Source organism: Colius striatus, chromosome 9, assembly GCF_028858725.1.
Source record: "Colius striatus isolate bColStr4 chromosome 9, bColStr4.1.hap1, whole genome shotgun sequence".
NCBI classification, from domain to species: Eukaryota; Metazoa; Chordata; class Aves; order Coliiformes; family Coliidae; genus Colius; species Colius striatus.
Genome location: NC_084767.1, coordinates 18,990,375 through 19,013,980, shown reverse-complemented (window position 1 = coordinate 19,013,980; position 23,606 = coordinate 18,990,375). Strand labels below are relative to the sequence as shown.

The 23,606-nt window shown below is 43.2% G+C and overlaps 1 protein-coding gene across 3 annotated transcripts in view; it reads left to right on the top strand.

The window, feature by feature from the left end:
* The window catches only part of SHROOM1 (shroom family member 1), a 39,723-nt gene extending 17,092 nt beyond the window's left edge, over positions 1 to 22,631 (top strand). For 2 of the 3 annotated variants that reach the window (XM_062002860.1, XM_062002859.1), the window contains 6 exons: positions 10,535 to 13,453; positions 14,637 to 14,698; positions 17,798 to 18,376; positions 18,737 to 18,887; positions 20,283 to 20,555; positions 22,108 to 22,631. In XM_062002860.1, coding sequence (XP_061858844.1) covers positions 10,640 to 13,453; positions 14,637 to 14,698; positions 17,798 to 18,376; positions 18,737 to 18,887; positions 20,283 to 20,555; positions 22,108 to 22,362 — 4,134 coding nt within the window. In that variant the 5' untranslated portion in view covers positions 10,535 to 10,639 and the 3' untranslated portion in view covers positions 22,363 to 22,631. The remainder of the gene's footprint in view (positions 1 to 10,534; positions 13,454 to 14,636; positions 14,699 to 17,797; positions 18,377 to 18,736; positions 18,888 to 20,282; positions 20,556 to 22,107) is intronic. The other variant, XM_062002861.1, reaches the window with a different exon arrangement.
* Positions 22,632 to 23,606: the final 975 nt, after the last annotated feature.

Genomic DNA, 23,606 nt, shown 5'->3' with positions numbered 1-23,606 from the left:
CCTGTGGTAGTTTTAGCGCCCTGGCTGGGTGCCAGATGCCCACTAAATCATTCTATCACTCCTCCGGCTAAACTGGACAGAGGAGGGTGAAATACAACAAGAGGTTCATGAGTCAACATAAGGACAGGGAGATCACTCAGCAATTAGCATCATGGGCAAAACAGACTCAACCTAGGGAGAAATGGTTCGATATACTAATGAACAATCAGAACAAAGCAGAGAAATGAGAAATAAACCCAAATCTTAAAACACCTTCCCCCTCGCACTTCTTCCTTCTGGGACGTTCCTTCCTTCTTCCCCAGCAGAGCAGGGACTGGAGGTTACGGTCAGTTCCTTATAAAAGGACTTTGCTGCTGCTTAGTCTCAGGGGGAGGCCTCCTCACACTTCCCACTGCTACACTGTGGGGTCCCTCCCATGGGAGACAGTCCCTCACAAACTTCCCCAGTGTGGGTCCTTCCCATGGGCTGCAGCTTCTTATGAACTGCTGCAGCATGGAGCCTGCCACAGGGCAACTCCTCACACCCTGCCCCAACATGGGTCATCTCCCAGGAGAACAGTCTTTCAAGTACTGACTGCTCCAGCGTGAGTCCCTCACAGGATCACAAGTCCTGACAGCAAACCTGCCTGGTGTGGGCTCCTCTCTCCCCACAGACTCCTGGGTCCTGCCAGGAACTTGTTCCAGGGTGAGCTTCCCGCAGAGTCACAGCCTCCTTCAGGCATCCACCTGCTCTGGCGTGGGGTCCTCCATGGGCTGTGGATCTCGGCTTCCCCGTGGTACCTAGAGTTGCAAGCAGCCTCAGGCACATGTGACTACACAAGGCCACCTGAACTTCAGGGCTTATCCTCTGTATCTCTGTTCATGAAAGACAACCTTTTTTCATAGGGAAAAGCATGAATGTAACCAAGTAATAGAGCAAGGGAAGAACTGAGTTTATACTAGAAAATTTATCTTTAAAATGCTACAATTATTAGTATGTTGTATGGTGTAAAGGACCAATCTCACACTTGTTGTGGACATGGGCAGTCTAGTGTGTCACCTTGGGTATAACCATCAGCCTAATACAAAGACAGGAACTCTACTCCATCCTTGGACATGCAGATGATATTTATTTTGCAGCATAAATACAGTCTAGGTCCATGGTAAGTAGAGGAGGTAAGATGTGTGGAGATTAGACATTTTTACACAGAAAATAGCAGCTTTGGTACAAATGCACTTAATGATTCTCCAGCACAGGCAGTGCTGAAGTGATGAGGCTGATGATGAAGGGCAGGTTATAGTTGACCAACCTGGAAACTTGAAGTTTCTGTAGAACAGATTAAATGTAGAAAGCCATATGTGAAAAAAAAAATACCTCCCACCTTTCTCTTTGGGTAGGGACTAGTTGGTGTGAAGTATTACAGACAGGGAATCACATGGTCTCCTGTTTATATGCTAACCAGACTATCTTCCATATGAATCTTCCGCTTCTCTGGATTGCTTGCAGGTAGTCAGAGATTGAGTGACTTCCTCACTGTCAGCTGCTCTGTTGCAGTCTCTCTCATTATTGCTTAGACACTGCTTTGTCTCTGAATTAAATAAATCTACGCCTTCCTCAGTCTTTTTTCTCACCATCTCCAGTCAGTTCTGCAGCATGTCAGAATACTGTTTGCAGACTGGGTGTTTAATTTTTGCCTGTGATTCTAAGCAACTGCCACCTTACCATTAAACCTGTACTAATGTGACTAATGGATATTTCCAGATTATTTTTAACGATTAATCTGCTTTCTCATTATTTGTTATGGAAGCCTGTGACTATAATGTTTAGAGAGGTTAAGAATAAATGCTTATGAATGCTGTCCAAGTGAAATACATGGAAAAATACTTGAGTGCGGTATTTGCCAAAGGAATGGACCAGTCTAATATATATATTTGGTGGTTTTCTGTTATTCCAGTGGAATGTTCTGTAGTAGCTGGATATTACATTTCTGTCTCAGCCCAAAGGCAGGCATAATTATGTTTAACATCTGGGTGAACTAGACTGAAAACAGATGTGATATGGAAAGGTGTATTTTCTGTTTCTTATGTCAAAATCAGAAAGTTAAAGAGATAGTGGCTTTTAAATTACCATATTAATTAATATTAAGTCATGATCCTTAATTTGTATGTAAGGAGATGGAGGTGCTGATATTGCTAATTACATTTTAGACTGTCAATGTGGTACGAAGGAATGAAAAAGTCACATGCTTTATTGAGGGTAGTAAGTTCTTTAAAAAATGAATTTTTAGTTAGGAGAAGTACTTTGAAGCCAGGAGTGCTGGGTTCTGTTCCCGTTGTAGAACTCTCAAATTACATTATGGTAAGGCAAATAGCCCTCTTGGGAATGGTAGTGTGTGATTAAAGTTTGTGAGATGAACTCTGAGGTACAAGCAGGTTGTTTTGTTTGACGAAGCTCCATTGCCATATCTCTCCTTTCTTTCTGTGTTTCTTTCACATTCTCAGTCTCCTCCTCACCTGTGTTCAGTGTTAGGAAGTTTTCCAATTAGCACAAGATAATTACCATGTTCTCTGGGAGAATCTGGGTGAGCCAGCTTGGCCATCCCTCCTCTCAGGAAGATCTGGCAGGGATCTCTGTCCCATGTTTTACATACAGGTAATCTCTAGATGGGAAGTATTTTGACAATATGGTGAAGGGAGTATGTTTCTATATTGTTCATGAAGTTCATAGCAGAGAGTCTAAAGCTTGCCAAGTTCAGCAGAGACCTTCTGATTACATTTAAGGATCAGAAAATTCATTGTTTAATCCATCTTTATTACATCTACAAGCCATGATCTAAATACATATGTATACATAAATAATGTATATAATCCCACTTACTGGACCCTGCCCCTAGCCCAGCTCCCTGCCTCTGGATCCGTCTGGTCTAAAGCTGGAGCAGCAGCAGCAGCAGTGTTGGTTCTCATGGCTGTTTTGTCTATAGAAAAGATAATTACAGCAAAGAGAAATTGGAATCTGCAGGTTTTTTTCTGTCTGGGCCTCTTGGATTGTAATGACAGAGCCATCCATTAAGCTTCTGAGAATAGTTTCCTACAGAAGTAAAGCATATATAGCTGCCAAACACTAATCTTCCAAAGATAAGGTGACTTTAAGGCACTTCCCAGCCAGCCAACTCTTACAAGTCTGAGTGAGAGTTAGCTCTCCCAGAGCAATTATAAAAGCCTGGGAAAGGCAAATTTGCATCCATGTAGTGCTGTGAACACATTTGCCTTGGGATGAATGGCAGTTGGTGGAGCTGCCTGTTAGAGCACTTGATGATGTCCAATGATAGGACAAAGTGCAATGGGTATGAGCAGGAAGATAAGAGGTTCCAAAGAAATACAAGGAAGAATTTCTTCACTGTGAGGGTGACAGAGCACTGGAATGGGCTGCCCAGGTGGGTTGTGGAGTCTCCTTCTCTGGGGACATTCAAAACTCACCTAGACAAGTTCCTGTGTGACGTACTCTAGGTGGCCCTGCTGTGGCAGGGGGGTTGGACTGGATGATCTTTCGAGGTCCCTTCCAACCTTTAACATCCTGTGATTCTGTGATTTGTCTCATGTGGACATATTTTTAAAACTGCCTTACATAGAGTGCTAACCAGCTCTTGCTGTTAGTTTTTCTGGATTCAAACCACACCAGACTCTGAACTGGATTTCACTTATTTAGAGGCTGCTTTCTTCTCTTGTGGGCTTGATGCCTAGGCTATGGAAGCTCAGTGCAGTCAATAAGAGATCAGGGGGCTATGAGAATTTCGTTTTTTCTCTGCTGTTTCTCAGATGACCTTGCTGGCAGAGGTAGAAAGGACAAAGCATCTGAGATTGTTCTTACCACTGATCTATGAGCATGTGCTCATGTAGCAGCTCACCCTGTTCCTGAAAATTAAATCTTTCTTTGTTATCTATTAAAATATGATGGCTTATCCATTGGGAAGAAAGCAGTCCTCTGAACGTGTCTTATCTGCTGGAGATTCCTGGCATCTCTGTACTGTCAAGTGTCAGGGAGTAGAAGGTAGTTTGGTCGTTTTCTGCCCTTAAAGAGAGCCTTCTTCCTAAATTAATTGCGAGAGGAAGGAAACTAATGAGGGTTTTTTAATGTTATGTTCTGTAGGATACTGGATAATATATGCTAATATATAGGCATATGTCTAAAACCCAACAGTTTATTAGTTTTCCTTTTGAAATTTTGAGTTCTCTAGGGTCTGTAATTCTTTAACACCCGTGAATATTTTTGAGCCTGTTCTTGTAGCCTGTAAAAGCAAGAATAAGTATTTGGTGTTTAGTAGATTAAGCAGTAATGATGATGGAAATAAAGAGAAATTTTTGAGGCTAAATAAGGAAAGTCAGGGAATTTGAGGACAATGGAGAAGTATGTGGCGGGTGACTGCTCTAATTAAAAGGTCAGACTCTGTTGGGTGCTCAGAAAAGGTCTGTCACAGGGCCATGAAGAGTTGCCAAACCTGATCTTCCTCATTAAATCCTTGGCTGGACCATGGTTCTTGGGTCCAAAAGCATTTTATTTGGGTCCCAGTTTTTCATCAGCCAAGAATACATGTTACTGAAATGCCAAACATTCATGTTCAGCAGTGAGATGTATGGGAAATGACTCCAGGGAAGATGTAAGATGGACCAATTCTGGCATCGTGGCTCAAGCAAAGCTTGCATGCTAGTCAGTAGCTCTTCCTCCTGTAGAGAGCTAGGCATAGCTAGAGAAGGAACAACTCTATCCCTTCATCCACCAAACAAAAGGGAGGATATTGATATACATTATTATTTTCATCCTCCTCTAAATTACCCAAGACACTTTCATAGCTCCAGAAAGCCTGAAGTGTGTATTTTTACCGTTTTTCATTGGAAATATTTACATTCCTCATGCTATGGTGAAATTTATTTCTGTGCACACAAGGCATAAACTTCATCTAAATCCCAGTCAGGCTCTGTTTTCAGAATGTCTGGCACTTTGAATTTTCCTGTCTCCCAGTAGCAGGGTAAGTTTCTCACTGGGCCTATGGAAGCCAAACTTGACCCTGGGTTTCTGTGTGATGTCCTTGGCAGCCTTTAGCTACCTGCACGGTAGTTATGGAAGTCACACTAAAGGAGAAATCTGGGGTTTTAGAATTGTCAGAGATCTTTGCAAGAAAAATACAAGTAAGCCATTTTCCAATTATCTAAAGGGCCTGTCATAGGACAGGCTTGCCTTCCTGTTTGAGACCTAAAGCTGGAAGTCCTAGGGGATAAAACTGTTGATTGTGGTATAGAAAAAAAATAAAGGGGATGTGTCTATTTTAAAAGAGAAGCTAAGAGAGAAACTGAGTTTCAGAGATGCTGGGCAAAAAGATTATCAGCCAGTCACATTTTATGGGGTATGGGACCCTTCTGCTCCTCTCACTCTTTCAACGGTCGTGTGAATTTGAAGACAGCTGATAGTTGTCTGGAAGTTTGGGATATTTCAGTCTGGCTGAAGGAATGGCTCTTATTTCCAGACATCTCATGTCTCAGAGATACAATCACTGAGAATGCGTCCACGTTGTGCATTTGCATAGACTTCTGTCCAGGAAGACCTGGATGAAGATTTAGGAACCTATGCTAGATCGTCAACTGGTGGCTGTGATACCAGAGACTCTTGCCTTCCCCAGGATTTCAGACTCTCTAGGCTTCTCTAGGCCAGCCAGCAAGATTGCCTGCTAAAGCACGAGTCTTGCAGATGATATTTCGGTAGCAATTAGATCTCATGGTCTGTGAAACAGATGGGTCAGGTGCTGCAGACTGTGCAACTGATTGGAATCTGAAGAATTTCAGCTAATATTTACATCAGGTGATTACCCTTTGATAAGAAACAAGTCATTCACAAACATGTACATGACTTAATACTGGTAGGTTGGTCATGATGTTTGCTTTGCATTTCACACACTTACTGTGCTGGTTGCTTGGAGAACAGGGCATGTTGTAGTTTGATGTGGATTAATAGCTGGGCTTTCCCTGTTTGTTGCCATGGGGGCATTTGTTTAAAAATGTCGGGTTTACAGAAATAGAGCTATGAAATTTTGTGCATGCCGACGTTTTAGGAGGGTGTTGCCTTATTTTCTAGAGTTTTTTGCCAGAGAAATCCTGTTTGGTTTTCCAAAATTACAGTTCCTCACCCATAAACACCAACAGCATTGTCCCAAAAGGAGATTTGAACTCTGCTTGTGTTTGTTAAGAAAATACTCGTTCTTACTTCTCTGATGGAAAGATTGTGTTGGTAAAATTTAAAAGGAGCTGTACCAGTACTCAAATGTACTGGGTGGCTGTGTTCAGTGCCAGGGGCTGCTTTTCCTAGGGTTGTGTGGGCATTGTATAGAACTGCAGGTGAGTTATGGACTGTAACTAGAAGAAAGCTTGCCCTTAAAAAATGGATAACTTGTTAACTGACTGCAATCTGGAGTTGCTGATTTTTCTCTGTACAGAGTTAATTTGCCAGAAACATGAGGCTTTGACCCACTTAGATAGTTGCAAGGATCTGAAGATTGCACAATACAAACCACCTTTCCCTAAGAGGTTGAGGAGGTGACTGGTGTTTTACCAGTGGTCTGTGAGGAACTGGAGACTTCAGGAAGACTCAAATCTGCAGTGAATGCCCAGGGACTGTATTTGATAAAGTTTGAGTGAAACAGTTTTAATGCAAGCACTAGTCCTGAGCTGAGAAAATGTATAGCATGGGCTGTAATAATATGAATTTCCTAGCACTGCCTTGCCACTACTGGTGGGTTTTTTTCATTATTATTATTGTGAAAACTTGGATCAAATCCTGTTTTCAGACACAAGACATCAGTATCTTAGCCCAGAGACAGCCCAGCCTTGTGCACACAGTATCCTGTGTCATCTGAATTTTGTTCTTCCTCAACCATCAGCCTGCTGGGAAGTGTTAGACAGGTCTCATTCCCTTCAGAGACTCTTGTTTCTCCCCCATGCTTTTGTTCATCTTGTCCCTCTAGTTTCAGATCTGTAAAAGAAAGAGTGTGTGCTTTATATTTGCAAACTGCTTTGCATAGAGAGCTGTGCTCTCTGTAGAGCATCCTAGGTAGTGCTGGAGTAAATACAGGAAATCAATGGATAGAAGTCAAGTTAGCCCCTATTTAAAACAAACCAAAACCAAACAACTTTGAGTCTTGAGAGGTTGTTAGTGGCTTCATTTCCTCCTTGGGCATAGAATGATACACTGTTAATGCACTTCTCTTCATCTTCCAATGTTCTTGGTTCTGATGTACTTTAACACTTTCCTTTTTGCCTTCAGAGGTTTACAATGACAATATTGCAAGCTTGTCTGGAATGTGCACGTTGTGTTACAGCCTTGCCAGAGCATTTCTAAGACCCAGAGACGTGAAGGTGCTCTACCACCCAACCAGCTGAGAACAATAACATTGCTCTTACTGTCAGTTGAGTTTTAAGCTTGTTAATGTTTTTCTTTTCCATGTGAAAGCGAAGGCAGTTTTCACATAGTTCTTTAAACACACTGAGATCAACAATTCCGCTCCCAGGATTTAGGAAATGTGTTCCCCAAAAGAAATATGATAGATTTTCCTGGGATGTGTTTCATTATCACATTATAGATTTTTTAGCAGAGACTTCCAGAGAAGAGTGTATTGCTCTTGGTGAATGTGTTATTTGAATTCTTACCATTTATCTGTCCCTTTCAAGGGTGTGAAATAGTAAATTTGATGTTAAGCAAAACGAATATGCAAAATGGGAGTCAAGGAAAGGGTGGGACCAGAGGGCACCCAGTGGTGGTGGGAGAAAGTCCTCTTGCTCATCTGTCACTTCTCCATGGAGCAGAAGGAAAGGCTGCAGTTACCTTCAGCCAGGTGACAGCAGAGACTGCAGAGGTAGAGCAAATGGAGGAGGGAACGTCCTGTAAGCTGCAATGGCCTTCTGCACCTGGCACAAATAGGGGCTTGGTGTTTATGGCTGCTGTTTTCAAGTCAGGTGCTCTTACCTTAGTCAACTGAGCTACTGAAGTTATGTTTCCTGTTATTTCTGATACCATCATAAAAAACTGAGACAAAAATTCTTCCCTGTGTTGCTGACCTCACAGAAAATTGCTTGAAATAGGGAAAAGAGATCTCAGGAAACACTGGTATAGGAAACCAGGAGAGTACTTGATTCATACATAAGCCAAAGCACAATTGTCATTTAGATTCTGTGCAGAACTGTGGAAAGTTAGAGCCATATTCTTGTTGTAAATCAAGGTGGCTCCTTTAACTTGAGTGGAACAGTGCCAGCACATCCCAGACAAAGACTTGGCTCAGTCTATTAATAGCAACAGCTGAGTTATAGAGCTATGTGGGGAGCTTCCACTGGAACTAAATTTTACTTAAAAAATAAACCCAGGATAAGAACAACAGAGGAACCTGCCTTCTGGTTCACCTGTGGAATGTGGCTCCCAGGAGCATTGATCCCATGTGCCTCCCAGCACCTGCAGAGAGCTCTGAGCTTGCACGGCTCAGGGAGACACAGCAGTCGCTGCAGTGGTCCAGGTTTTCAGCTGCTGTCTGTTCCTTCAGATAATGTGACAGCGGTGTGATAGCAACTGTGGTACAGGCTGGTTCTGCACTTAATGTCAGTGCAGTCATTCTCTCAACTGCTTTTCTTTCTCTGTAGCTTCAGAAAATCCAAGGTTTTCCTTTCACCAGGTATCTAAGGGGTTTTATTTAAGTTCTTCAATACATCCTGGTGAAAAGGATGTGGAATGTCGTCATCAGCCATTGATGCTTTGTGTTTCCCATGTGATCCTGTTATTTAGGGATAGACAAATTCCACAGCTGAGTTTTAGGTCTTCATTAAAGAGAGAGAGGACTTCTCCAGGCCTCGTTGAGTTGACTTCTTGCTGATTTTGCAAAAAAAGACCAGCAGAAATTCCCACTGTTCAGTGTCATGCTGTTTTCATTTCTCAGAAACTAGTTAATTTATTTACTGTGCCCCACCAGTCCAAGTTCCCTTTATAAATTAACTTGTGTATTTTGGCTCCTACCCATGTCTTCCCTTTGGCTCAAAATGAATGATACTGGGGCTGTCTTTGAAATAAGGCAGGAATGTGAAGGGGTTTTTTTTGATTAAACAGTAACGTCAGCCCTAAAATCTCTCTCTGCCAGCTTTATGAGGCTCCACTGCTGAGGTACAGTATTGGGAATGGCAGATTTATGTCTGGTGAGTTCCAGCTTTTTGAAGAAATCAGACTTGTAACAGTCTGGTAGGATTTGGAAACACTTTGCATCCCCTCAGAAGGGGTATCACTGGAGCAGCTTCTCACCGAGGGTTTTCAAGACTATTTGCTTTCTTTTAATAACTAATCATGGTTTAAATGAGAGTTACTAAACAAGGTCACTGGTTGGCATCTGTCTTGCCAGGGTCGGTCTTTCACTGGGGATCCATGCTGCTTTGAGTGTATCAGAGGGGTTTGAAGCTGGCAGAGGCAGTTGAGTCACGCTGTTGATGTGACCATCTCCTGTGTGTCTTCTGTTGGCCTATTAAGTTGGTTGCTTATAGAGATCTCGTTTGTTAAACTAAACCTGCATGCTTCAAAGAGTAAATAAGTGCTGGTAAACCCAAGGTGTTTTCTAGACTGCAAAAATGTTTACTTATTGTACATAAACTCTGAGCTGGTGCTTTTTTGGTGCATTTGGTATGTTTGCAAGGGAGTTCTTAGCACCAGCCATGAAAATACTTGGCCATCTTTTTTAAATCTATGATTTATTTCTGATAGCAGAATCTCTCATTCTGTTGATCTCTCATCAAGCCACTTTCTCTAAGCCTCTGGGAAAGCTTTCCCAAGACGAGTATTTTTGAGAACAGATGGAAATGACATGGAAGCTCACTTAAATGACAAACTGTTTTCATCATCTTCATGAACTAAAATATGGTTTGGTTCTTGTAAAGAGGAGGAAGAGTGCTGATAAGACTCATTTTAATAATGATTTCTTCCTATTTGTTAATTCTTTTGGTTTAATCTGTGCACTCTTTTTTCGGTGAAGTTATCCATAGGGCACTGATATGTCCAGCTAACTATCCATGTGTTCATATTTCTGTGGGAGATATTCTGAAAGGAAATGTGGAGGCACTTGGAGGGGTTTAGGGCGCAGTTCGTGTCATGTCATTGCAGTCATATAGTTGCAAACCCCTGTGCTGTTTAGATCCATCCAAATGAGAGTGGGGCACTGATCCACAGTTGTGAGTGGTTTTGGAAGTGCAACTCCCAAGTCACTTCAGAACTTCAATCAGTCAGGTGTGTGTTGTGTTTAAGCACCTCCAGGATTAGGCAGCCGCAGAGCCGGCATCTTTGTGGATCTGCTCTGTTTGTGACAGCAGAATTGGTCATTCCAAGATTATGATAATTAACTGAAGCCAGAAATTTACTTCCAGCTACTGTAAATACTGTTTTCAACTATTCATCTTGAGCATGTGTGTGATGCTTGCAGCCTGATCTCCTCAAGTGCAATCAGAATATTCCCACTGAGTCTTTTTCACATGTTTCACTTTCTTTTTAGGATCCTCTAGATATTATTGGAACATGACTACAGAGAAAAATGTGCTTTTCTAAGACCTCAGTTGTGGATATTTAATCAGACTTTGATTTCTGGAAATGCTGCAACATGGCTTCATATGGGAATGAGGTAGAAAGATGGTCTTATAGGCAAGGTGGCAGAGTTGGAGAGCCAGAGGAGCCTGTGACTTCTCCTGAAAATGATAATCATCTTTTGCCAGCAAAGTCGACCGGCAGTGTAGACCATCTCTTGTACCTCCCTGGAAGAGTAGACTCTGCTTACAGCTCTTTCTCAGGAGGATCAAATGTTCCAGAGTATCCCACCCCATCGTGCTATGGTGAAAACTGCTGCTTACCTCCAGAGCAGGTTCCATACATGGACTTGGAGTATGTAAAAGGTATCTGTAATCTCAATGGAGCAAACTCTGACCTCAGATGCCAACATTCATACAAGGGACCAGACCTGAGCATCCATAATAACCCTCACAGCACCAGTCTTGCTGAATGCTGTGGAAGCACTCCTACCCTAGGGGCTTTAAATCAGGGACCACCACTTCTGGTGGCACTTCCACCTTCTCCTCCCACACGACTCGATAGCTATAAAGTCACTAGACACCTTGAAAACTCAAGAGGAGGACACGACTCAGGAAGTCACAGTGAATGTAGTGTGCAGCAAGCTCCTTGCATGCAGGACAATCAGCTATCAGGTAGTGATGTACCGTGGAGGCAGCACAGGGATGAAGTTACAGAAGATACAATGTCTGCTTGGGGAAAGACTCTGGAAACCAAGGGTAGGTCTTTTGATTCTGCAAATGAGGTATCTATACCAAAAAGTCCAGGGTTAAAGACAGAGGAAGATGGAGGGTGGAGCCCCTGCCATCAGCCTACGAGAAGAAGCAATCCACATGTTTTCAGCAGACCTTCTTCATTCATTTTCCAAGAATATTTAAAGACTGACTCTGTGGCTAACGTCCCTAAATTAATTTCTGCATACAACTCAGTTCATGCTTATAAGATTCCTGAAGATGTGAAGTCTGCGTCCTATCAGCCAGTGCATACCAACCCTGAGGCTGTTAATGATACACAGGAAGACAAACAGTACCCCTGCAGGGTACGTAAGGCACCCTTCAGAGAGGCAGGTCTGCAAAGCGCGGTGCCAGAGTCACGCTGCCGGCAGGGCTCCTCGCCCTACACTCAGTGCCCGCTCCGTGACGAGCTGCTTTCAGATGTGGATCAAGATGTGTTTGAGGACAGTGGGGATGTAAAATATGTGGACAATGCTCTTCTAACTAAAAATGCTTCCAGGAAGCTCAACAGTTGCACAGATGAGAATCAATGCTATGACTCTGAAGGAAGAATTGGGAGTGATGTTAAGGAACCACTCCCAAATCAGCAAGCCAGAGCACAGAGATCATCGCTGTTTTGCAGCTGTGATACTGTAGAAGCAGAGCATCCTCACTCTGAGGAGTCAGGTCAGGGAGATAAGCAGTGCTATGATAATACTAGCCAAAAGTCTTTTTTCAGACCAAAGGAAAATTCTACACCTCAGATTTTACATGAAGTCGAGAAAGAGAAACAGGCTGATAATAGCAGTCCTGACCTTAGCATGCACCTAGGACAAGAGGAGCCTGCTGTTCCTTCTCAGAAATATCAACCTAAATTTCGAAAAGAGCTCTTAAGGCAGCTTCAGGATGATCTTGCTGCTGAGCGGATAACCAGGCAGACGACTCCCATGCTTTATTATCTTTCTGGAGGGAAAACTGCCAACATCCTGCACCACAACCAGCTCACCCAATGTCAGGAGGACTCCAGGAGCTCACCAAAGGAATTTCCAGCAAGCAGCTACCCCACTGCAGCACGATGTCTAGAGATCCAAAGGGAAAGCAATCAGCCTCAAAAGACCAACCACCACCATCAGTACAATGCTGATGATCCCCTGGTTGAGACTGAAGATCTCGTTCTTGGGAGTCCTGCTTCGTCCATGGATGAGATTTTGAAGAATGACTACAGAGAGAAACTTAAAGTGGCTCAGAAAAAGGTTCTGAGAGAAACCTCCTTTAAAAGAAAAGACTTACAGATGAGTTTGCCCGTTAGATTGAGACAGAAACCCTCAAAAAGGCCATCAATTGAACACCTTAGGTCTTTCTCGTTATCCAGTGCAAGTGAGGATGACAAACCTCTTCCTTGTTCCCCTTCTCATCTAGAATCCTTGGAAAGTTTAAACAGAGATGAAGAAATTAAGAGGCCACAAATGGGTCGAATAGGGGGAAGGAAAAGGGTGACAAAGGAGCAAAAGAAACTCTGTTATTCTGAACCTGAGAAACTCGATCAGCTAGCAGATAAGGAAGTGTCATGGAGTCAAGTCAGGGATGAAATCAGTGAGCAAGATGCAGTGGCAGCTAGGAGAAGGACTCTGGAAAACAGAGGGAGGGCACTTTCTAGTTCAAGTATCTCCAGGATGGAGCTGAGACAAATCCAGCATACTGCACTTATCGAATATATGGAACGAAAGATTAATCAAAGACCAAGTAGTTCACAGCACCTCTTGCTGCATAAGCCACCCCTGCAGAAGAGGCTGTCACATCCCAAATGGCCTCCTGGCAAGATTTCCAATCCAGATGGGAGCAGGAAGCTGCAAAACAATGAGGTTTTCTGCCCAGTTCTTTCTAAAGGAAAGCTGCCAGATGTTTTTCCTCCTTCGGCTTCTGTTCCCCCGCTGAGCGTGACGGGCAGGAGAGATTCCAGCGCTGCCGTTGCTGCTGCCCCTGCTGCTGCCCCAGCAACCTCAAGGCACGATCTCTGTGCCAGTGAGGCAGCCAAGAGCTGCACCAGCAAGTGTGCATCGGCTGAAAGCCTCCTGCAGGCAGGTGATCCTGCATCTGGGAGAGCTCCTGAGAGACCAAAGTCAACTGCTTCCACACAGGTAAGAAAGACACTGAGATAGTAATGAATTGGACTCAGACAGTAATTACTATCTATGCATTTTTGAGAACTGGGACTATTACATGAAAAACTGCTGTACACCATGACTGGGGAATTGACTTTATGCAGTGGAGAGATGATAGATGTGCAGGAGAGGTCACACTTGCTCCATCTATGGGAAAAGCTGTGTAGCTGTTTGAAAGCAAAATGTATGCTCTGCTTTGAAGTGGGGAGGAGAAATAATTGGGGGGTGTTGTGAAAGAACTGCTACCAATCTTTAACATGTCATGAATTTATGGCTGATGTAACAATTCATTGTTCTTGGAAGTATCTTGTAGAAAGTATTAAAGGTAAACAAGGTGTTCTTTAATGTGAAAAATTGCAAGAGGTTTTTATAAGGATGGAAACTTGTAAGAGCTGACTGAAATGCATCGTCAGTCTGGGAGAGACATTTGCTATCATTGAGCAAGTGCAGACATAAAGGTAGGGAAGATGAGGAGTGTCTGTCTCGGGCGATGCTGTGCAAGTACTGTAGGCTCTGCTGGGCAACGCTGGGCTTGTGAGGGTCCCTGCCAGAGCCGCAGAGGGATGTGTGTGGGGTCTGGCACTCAGGAATCATGTTTGCAGAGAACGTGTGCTACATGCAGGACAACACTGTGTTTCAGCAGTCACTGATGAATTACAGCATTACAGCACTGTCCCAGAAAAGGTTATTATAGAGAGACCTTTATAAAAAATGACCAACCTTTTTTGGCTTCTGAATTGGAAGGACAGTAGCTGTCAATACTGTTGGCAAGGAGAATACAGAAGATAAAAGAGTGAGAAAACATATTATCTAATATACTACTAAAATTACCTAAGTGAGGAGGCTGACAGCCTTCCACCAATGCCACCTGCTCTCTGAATTGTTATGAGAGTCGAGGAGATTTTGTTGCCAGCTGTTCTTTGGTTTTCTAGAAAAAAAAAAAGAAAAAGCTGGGCACTACCTAGGAGGAGCATAATAGCAATGTCCTTAAGAAAAAGATAGAGGCTGAAGAAAACCCCCTCAAAAACTTGAGCAAATGAAAACCCCAAAAAGCACAAACCTGAGTGAACTTACTCAGAGGCTTCTGTTTCTGGGGATAACCAAAATGGGAGTAAAATGAAACAGCTGCCTTGTCTGAAGATGCTGTTTTCCTTTCCAGGATGCTTCTGGAGGTGCAGCAGCACCGTCTCAGTGCTGGGAGAGCTGCCTCGACATCCCCAGGTAAGGCTGCCAGGGCCGTGCCTATGGAGGGCCTGTGTCCAAGGAGTGAGCGCTCCAGTGGCAGCCATGGCTGGCCATATACTGCTGCTACTGGCCTTGTGTCTTGGGATCCTTCCTTGTCTGTATGAAAATATTCATCTGCTACATGATTTGTTTAATTTTGGGGCAGGCTTTAAAATCATTTCTGCTCCGTGGAGCAAAAGTGGGAAATGCAGCATGGACTTGAGCTTCTGTCCTTGAGGCAGCTGCTCTGCTTCACATCTCTGAGATCACAGCTCCCTCCTCTGAGCTCCGGCGAAAACAGCATCTGCAACAGCTCGGATGTGCCCACTCTTAAAAAATGTGTGATCCCAGAGTGGTGTAATAGGGGCTTCTGGTGTGGGGTTTTTTTAAAGGGAAAAAAATGTTGTGCCGTTAAACACATACCACACAAACTTTCCCATTAGCTAACTTTCCATATGTGTTTTGTTTATTTGAGGAGAAAAACAGCTGAACTCCGCCTCAACAAGGAAATGACGCTGACACTTGTGTACTAGTAGAACTTCCACTATTTCAGTCAAAAAGACCCAAAGGGTTTCTGGGAGCTTCATTACCTTTGGAAAAGAATTGTATTTTTAGGAAGATTTTGAAGTTTTTCTTACATCTCCTAGTTGAACTAAGAGGCTTAGCAGGTACTGCATGGATGTAGCTGGAAGCCCTGGGCAGAACAGTAACACCAGAAACATATTTCATCATAGTTCTAAGTAATGTACTAAGTAATGAGAAGATGAGAAATCCAGAACTGGTTTCATTATTAATTAGTGTAGATTATCATCTCTGGGAAATAGCTGTAAGTACAGGTTTCATTCTGTTACAGCTGTATCTCATTTTTTCACTGTTTTCCTCCACAAGAAAATGCTGCTGATCTGTGGCAGAAATCCAGACTAGACTGAGTGTGTTTACAGTATTAACTTCTCAAAGTTCCAACTGGGACCAGCTGGGAGAGCAAACTCTGAATGTTACCCACAGCAATAGTGTCCATGGGTTAGTGAAATACTACCTGGGGACATTCTTAGGCATCTTTTGCATCCATTCAATTGTACAATATAATTCTGAGCTTGTTTTCACTGGCATTATCCATTTTCCCTGGTAGCTGCTACAGATGGTTTGTTTAAGCTGAAAGCTGATCCTGTGCCCTGCCCTAGAAATGAGGCCTGAGAATGAGAAAGAATAACCCCTGCCCCTGTTTGCAGTGATTTCCTGAGGTGCCTCAGTGTCTCTTCCTTTCATCTGTCATTCCATAAACATTTGTTAACCCATGATCACCCTATTGCATCATCACCACATTCCTTTACGTATATCAGTACAACATCCCATGGCAGTGCTGTGGTGTTTTGCAAGGGCTATTTTTAGCACCTTTTTCGATGGAACTGCTTTTCTGACATTAAGGGTATCACTCCATCACCAGAAGTGGGTGATTCAAGTCAATGAGGGCTTTATTTTTAATTGCAGTGAAAAGGTGCACACAATAGATAAAGAATATCTCTAAGTGACATTAGTCACTATCTAGTGTGAACTATGATTACACTTTCCTCTGCTGAGCTGACTTCAGTGTTTTGATGAAAAGCTAAAGAGGCTGTGTTGAAGCTGACACGTAGAGCGTCTGCAGACCTGGAAGAGAAGAAACTATGGGAGAAGGTGGAATGTCACAGAGAGCAGGGCTTTCATGGCTAAGTCACATGAAAAAGCTTTGTGTCTTGCCAGTGCCTGTCTGAGCAGGGTAAACTCAGTGCAACTGCAAACCATCCACACTCTCCTTAGAGCCCCACATCGGCATCAGGAAACCTGCCCAGACAAACAACATCTGGAGGTAGTATGGGACTTATGAGGCTAAATACAATAGTCCAAATACGTGGAAGCTTTCCTGGCACAACACAATCTGCTGGTATTTTCTTAAGTCTCACCTGTTGCCTTGTAGTCCTGTTAGGTGATGAAAAGTTTTGCTGCAGGAAAAAATAGGTTATTTCGTTCAGTTATGGTTAATGCAACCGTATTTATGCACCAGCCATCTTCACAAGCAGTTACATGGGTAAATACATGAATGTTGATGTGTGCAGACAATGGTCTATATATACTACAATCATCTTGTGTTCTGCAGTGGCTCTCTGTTCTTGCAAATTCGTGTTAAAAATTTATGTTAACTATCTACTTATTCTCTCATCAATAATATAATTATTTATGCACTGCAGACAGCAGCATTTTCCATCAAAGTTTCCTCTGAAGCGTTGCAACAGAAAACTCAAAGCATGAGGTCAGACATGTATTGGCCAACTCAAAGTAGAAGTTGGATCTCAAAAATGGCTAACTAAAAGGACTTAATAAAATGTCTAGTGAAGTCTAAGGGCTGTTTTGAAATAGAAGCCTCTGATAAACAGTATTTCCTTTGTGTCATTCATTGTGCCTACAGAAAAGAAAGCAATAGATATCTTTTCTAAGACTGAGAAGTGGGGAAGGGAGTGATGCACAGGAGATGACGACAGCATAAACTGTTTCTCTTGAGCTGAAACATTCTCACTCTAGAAATAGTAACTATTTGCCTGCAATCCAGGCACTGTGTTACAAGAGGGCTGGTGGAGGAAAACACAAGGTGCAAACTGTCCTCCTCTGCCAGATGGTGCCCAGATGAGGCCTAAGAAAGGTCTTAGTAAGCCCCGAGTGCCTTGTCCTGTTGGCATCATGCTCACCAAGGCTGGTGGGATGGGATGGGATGGGATGGCTGCCTGCTTTCTTTCTATTCATGAGACAGCATCAGTGGGACATTTTAGTGCACTTTTTATCATGGATTTATTTCAGAAAATGTGTATGTTGGTCGTAAATAGAAAATGAGAAATGTCATGGGGATTCCATGCAGAGTGGTGCAGCTGGACCTTTCACATACTCCTTTTTTTTCCCTCCCAAGCAAAATTAATGAGTATTATGGAATCTGAGTTTTAAAACCTCTGTTAAGAAGAGTAAGCTGGAAAGAAAATGACAATTACTTGCAGCTGCTTAAACAGTCTGCACAAATACCTATTGCAGTGGAAGTGTCTTAAATAAAAGGAAGTGTCTTCTTTCTTGTAGTTTCCATGATCCTGAGAAAGATGGATATAAGAATCATGGATATAAAGACAATGACGTTATTGGACATGGATGTTGTCAGGATACTAAGGAGCTGACTCCTGAACCTTCCCTTCCTATCCTAAGAAGCGAGTGCAAGGACAATGCTGGAGTGGAGGAGGAATGCAGAACTAAATCTCTGAATTTCAGTGCTGTAATAAAGTGTTCAGAGCAGCAGCCTCCAGCTTCACCAGACCAAGTAATGCCCTGCCACATGTTAACTCAGCCTTACCCAGGAGACCAAAATACAGGCAAAGGTTTAGTGGCAAAGGACACGTCTGTGCACAATAGCCAAGATGATACTGTCACTGAGAGCGAGGGAAATCTGCCCAAAAGGAGACCGCAGTCTCCGGAAGACCAGCGATATGAAGAACTTGCTATGGAGATCGTTGCCAAAGACAGTTCTCTGGTTGATATTCTCATGCCTCATTCTGTTAGAAAAGCTGCTCTAGATCTGATGGAAGGTCTGTTCCCTGTCAACATTTCCATGCTGTATAAATCACACAGAAGAAAGACAGATATACGGCACACGCAGGAGAACGAGTGAGTAGACTAAAACAACTCTCTAGTATTTTAAGCTATTTCAGCATATGAATATCATAAATATACTACTAGTAAGATGACTTGAACATATTTTTAATTTTTATTTCATTAGCAAAATACTTTAGTCTTATGATTTATGGATCAAGCAATATCTGAGGCTGTGGTTCGGCGATATGTTATTAAAAGGCGCTGTGACAAACCTGGGCTGCAAATCTTTTGCTCCATGTCTTTGAAAGATTGTTGCACTGACAATAGAGGAGAGTGATTCTGAAGTCGAGGTGCATAAAAACATGAACACCATGTTTCTGACCAAAACTCTTTTAAGTGTTTGCCACAGGTATTTATTTTCCATTCCAATAGCAGGAAAAGTAGTAGAGATACAACAGAAGAATGTCTTCAATCTGAAGATGATGCCAAGCAAAGGAGTGAAAGTCCTACCTCGAAAGGAAACCAAATCCTGAATAGGAGCAGAGACAGCACTAATGACCTAGATGACATCACATCTAAGAAAGTATGTAGATGATCACCAGAGGAACCACTGTTTCTTCACCGTGATTGAAAAGTCGTCATTAATGTCATGTGTATTACTGTGGATATTTTTATTCTTGGCTTTTATCTCAATAATGACTTTTCATACATAAATTTGAATAAATTTTCAGCAGTAGGTGAAGTCCTGTCAAATGGCTATATTCATCATAAATGGGGATGTTTAAGTCCTGCATGGCTTGATTCGGGTCTCTCGTCCCACATGCTTCAGCAGGTCATCAGGGATGGGTTGTAGCTGGACCAACATTATACATCTTGCAAGGCCACCTCCTGTGCAGCAGCTGACTCACAATTTAACACTCAAATCTGATCTCAAAATCTGTAAAATTCATTGCAGCTGGCAGCCTGAATAAGATATATTTTTAACTCTGAGAGAACTGGCAGCAGTTTCTGCACATTACAGTGCCCCGTTAACTTCCATAAGTGCAGAGAATAGAGGTATCTTGGACATAGCTGGACTATGATAGAAATACAGCAGCTTGGAAGGGCAATATGTATTGCAGGATCACAGCGTGGTTTGAGTATGAAGAGACATTAAAGCTCATCTCGTTCCCACACCCTGCCATGGTCACAGACACCTTCCACTAGGCAGGGTTGCTCAAAGCCCCATCCAGCCTGCCCTTGAACAATTCAGGAATGGGGCAGCCACAACCTCTCTGAGCAAATATAGCTCTGAAGAATTAGATGTGTTTTTTTTCTCTGTAGAAACTTGGCTATGCCCCACCTCAGGTAATGACAGTCTGCCTTCCTGAAACTCCTTCATCTGTGCACATAGTGATACATTTCATTCCCCACTGTCTGACTGCTGCTCCTGTTCACAGTACTGTTGGCTGATTTCCAAACAAAAGCTCATGGGATCCTGCTCCCATTCTAGTCTCAGGGCCTTTTTCCATATCAAGATTTTGGTATCAAACAGCCTCTTCCACTGGCTTTGCTGCCCAGGTGCTGTTGTATGCTTGAGTCACCTGTGGAACTGACTTTTTCTGTCCATATTCTAAATGAAATTCAAGTCAGTTCTCATAAAGCTTGGTAACAGAGCTGTGACTTCACGGTCATGTCTTAGAGCATAACCATGGGTAATCATGTTATAATCTTTATTGCAGCTCTCTCTTACTGCTTGGAAGCTCTCTGAGATGGGGATTATATCGCTAGTTAAGGTGATTACTAGTAATTCACTTGTCGGAGTTTGAGCATTAAGTACAGCTTAGAAAATCTTTCTTTTTTCCCTTTTTCTTTGCTAGTGCTTGAAAATGTAAGAGCTGAATTTGGCAAAGGTGACGTGAGGAAAAATCCATTCTCTAGAAACGATAAGGATTCTCTTTGGCAATAACGGCTTTCTATGACTCTTTTCCCTTTGCAGCTGGAGCTCATCTCCAACCTCCGGTCGAGGCTGCAGACGCTGTGGGAGGAAAGGGAGCTCGTCCTCTCGGAAGCCAGGGAGTGTGGCGCGCAGGGTGAGGAGCTGGAGGCGCTGGTGCGGGGCGTCTGCAAGCCCAATGAGTTTGAGCGCTACATGATGTTCATCGGAGACCTGGAGAAGGTTGTGAGCCTCTTGCTCTGCTTGTCCAGCCGCCTTGCCCGAGTCCAGAACGCCATGAGGAGGATCGATGGCAATACAGATGCTGAGGAGAAGGTGAGTGACATGCAGCCAGGGTATTTAATCGAGTTTGTTCACTTTTTTTCCAGGTAGGGCTGTGCTCATCTCATTTGCCTGCCAGCTTGTTGTAAATGAGACATGAGTCTCAACCAGCCATTGCCCAGGCAGCAACGGGCTGCAGCTTGGGTGTGGACCACAGGTTGAGTGTTTGGAGAGCAGAACGAGCTCTGCAGCTGGGTGCTGGATTGGCAGCAGCAGCAGAGCCAGGGTGATGGTCTTTGAACCTTTGGGTTGCTAGCTGTGGAGTGGCTCCAAACCTATGCTTCAGAGGGCTTTTTGTTGGGTTTTTTCTCCACTGGTAATTTCAATGCAGTAATTGCTGCCTTTGAAATCATGTTTCCCTTTATGGGCTCGTCTGAACTGTAGCAGGAAGAAGATGTGGTTGTAACTTGAGATAAAGTTTCCTGTAGTTTAACTCAACTAGCCAGTTTTGCTGGAGAATTAGGAATTGTCTCACCAGGAAATCTTTTCAAGTGTGAAATACACTTTTTTTGCTAGAGGAGACAAGCCAAATTATCCCAGGAAAGAAGCTTTCCTGCTGTCCTTGTTGCTTTTCGACCTGCTTACATCAATACCATACCTGCTGTTACCTCTCATTTGGAAATTAGGAAAGCACAGAGTCAGAAAAACTGGGATTTCATAGTTCACATCCAGAAGAGCTCCAAGAGAGTCCTGCTGGGCAGCAGGATATGGGGAACAGGGATCTGCTCGCTCCAGAACATCAGTTGTGTTAATGTGGATATTTCCACTCTGACTTGGGCTTTGTGGTTAGCAGGGGGGCTGCTATTTCTTTAGTGTTGTGTTTGTACTCTTCATAGTAAATACATTAAAATAATTTATTCAAGAATGTTAAGAACATGTTCGTTAAAGAGTTGGTTACGTCCCAGTGACTGCAACTGCCCCGAAGCAAAACCATCAGTCTCCATCTTTGACCCCATTTTTAGGTTGTTGTTGATGACCGTGGTATATTCATGGACACTGTCCTGAAACTGGACATTCTCCAGCAGTGCTATCCATGTGAAAATCCTTAGAGGTGAAAGAGAGTTGGCTAAAATGGAAAGGTACTAAAATCCTCAGGAGTTTGTTAAAAGAAGCCTTTGAGGAGCAGTTACCCTCTACATCAATGTAACTTTATCACACGTAACTTTTAAGAGAAGTCACAATATCTTTTTAATGTGACCTTGGCACTCTGACCACAGCAGCAGGCTTGCAAAACGCAAAGATAGGTGCCTTAAAGAGCTTCTGCTTGAATGAAGACAGATACAGGACACATTAAAATTACCAGAATGTTAAGTACATTGATTTTTGGCAGCATGGAAGAGGTGAGCCGTGATGGGGTTTACTGGGTGTCTTTACCTTACAAACCACAAGAATGAGTAATTCAGTCGAGAAAAAACTCATGTGGAACACAAAGCCCACAAGAGGAAGTAATTAAACTAAATGGACTGTGGCTTCTCAATGAAGATCTAGAGTCTGCCAGGAATTAGGAGTTTTCATAGCACGCTGCTTTGTTTTTATATCCTATTAGCAATCGCTGATTGAACGGCACAAGCTCCTGTCTCGACAGAGGGAAGATGCAAAGGACCTGAAAGAGAACCTGGACCGTAGGGAAGGGGTTGTCTCTGGTATCCTTGCCAAGTACCTGACTGATCAGCAGCTCCAGGACTACAGAGGCTTCGTTCAAGTCAAGACCTCCTTGCTGATAGAACAGAAGGACCTTGAAGAGCAGATTAAGTTTTTCCAAGAACAATTAGAAAATCTTGAGAAAAGTCTCCCCCTCTGACAGCCACCAGCAGCCCATCCACTCTTCCACATGGGCGCTTGAGCCCTTCCCCTGGGAATCCCTGGGCGCTCGCTGGGCTGGGTTTGGTGCATCCTGGCGGTGCCATGGCTTTGACAAGTGCTCAGGTGCTCTGTGATGCGCTGGGCACACGCTGGACGTGCCTCCCCTTTGGACAGGCCAATGGACAGCATCTTACAGTATGTAGCAGGCTGCATTTTGGAAATGACTGATAGGACATGTTGCTCCTATTAACCTGGTGTGTATTTCCCCTTCCTGGTGTCTGTCCATCTGGAAACAGATGGACAGAATCTCAATAAAAGAATGATAAAAATTCTTTCTTTTGTGGTGGGTGGGTTGAGTGTTTGAAATGAAATGTGTGTGTATGTGTGTGTGTTCAAATTCAAATTGGAGATTGCACAAAGCCACAGGAAATGTTATGGACCATTTCAGTGAAACCCCTCATTTACACTGTTTATGTATGTGACTAAAAATACACTGTAATGGAAGAAAGGAATTATTTCCTTTCTTGGCAGTTGCCACTCATGAGCCTTTCCTGGCTCCGTGTAATCCCAGTAGGCTGTTTGGTAGTAGATCTTCAGAGGTCAATAAAAATGGTGATCCTCATTGACATCAAAAGGAGGGGATCAGTGATGAGGCCAGCTAAAATGAACACTTCTGGGAGCAATAAGCTCTGAACTTCGTCCTGCACAGCCATTAGAGAAGTCCTCGCTATGCTTTCAAGTGTATTTCTGTGTGACCTAGGAGCTCCTGCTCAGGCAGAGGGGTTGCACTAGATGATCTTTGAAGGTCCCTTCCAACTCTTGAGATTCTATGAAGTGTTTATTTTTCAAGCAGCACCTCCAGGGTTTTTTTAGGTAGTTTTCAGTTGTCAGCATGCACAAGAAGTGCTGAATATGGGGGGAAAGCTGCTGCAGTGCAGGGTAGGTGGGATGAGTGGAGGAGATTGCTTTATATAAATCCCTGGGCAAAAATCTTTTAAACTAATGTTGTGTATTGAGTCAAGACAGTGATGTTGCTGTATTTAAAATTTGAGTATGTTAAGTGTTCAGTGAGAAGAATATTCTGTCTGAGCTGCACACATAGACTGTGAATAAGGCAGCCACTCAGGATTTTTCCATGGGCAAACTAAATGTTCGTTGTTCCATGGTATTAGGCTTTACCAAGAAATGTTTTACCTAGTGGTGTGTGTCTAACTACAGTAAGTGTCATCGCCACTGAGAGAA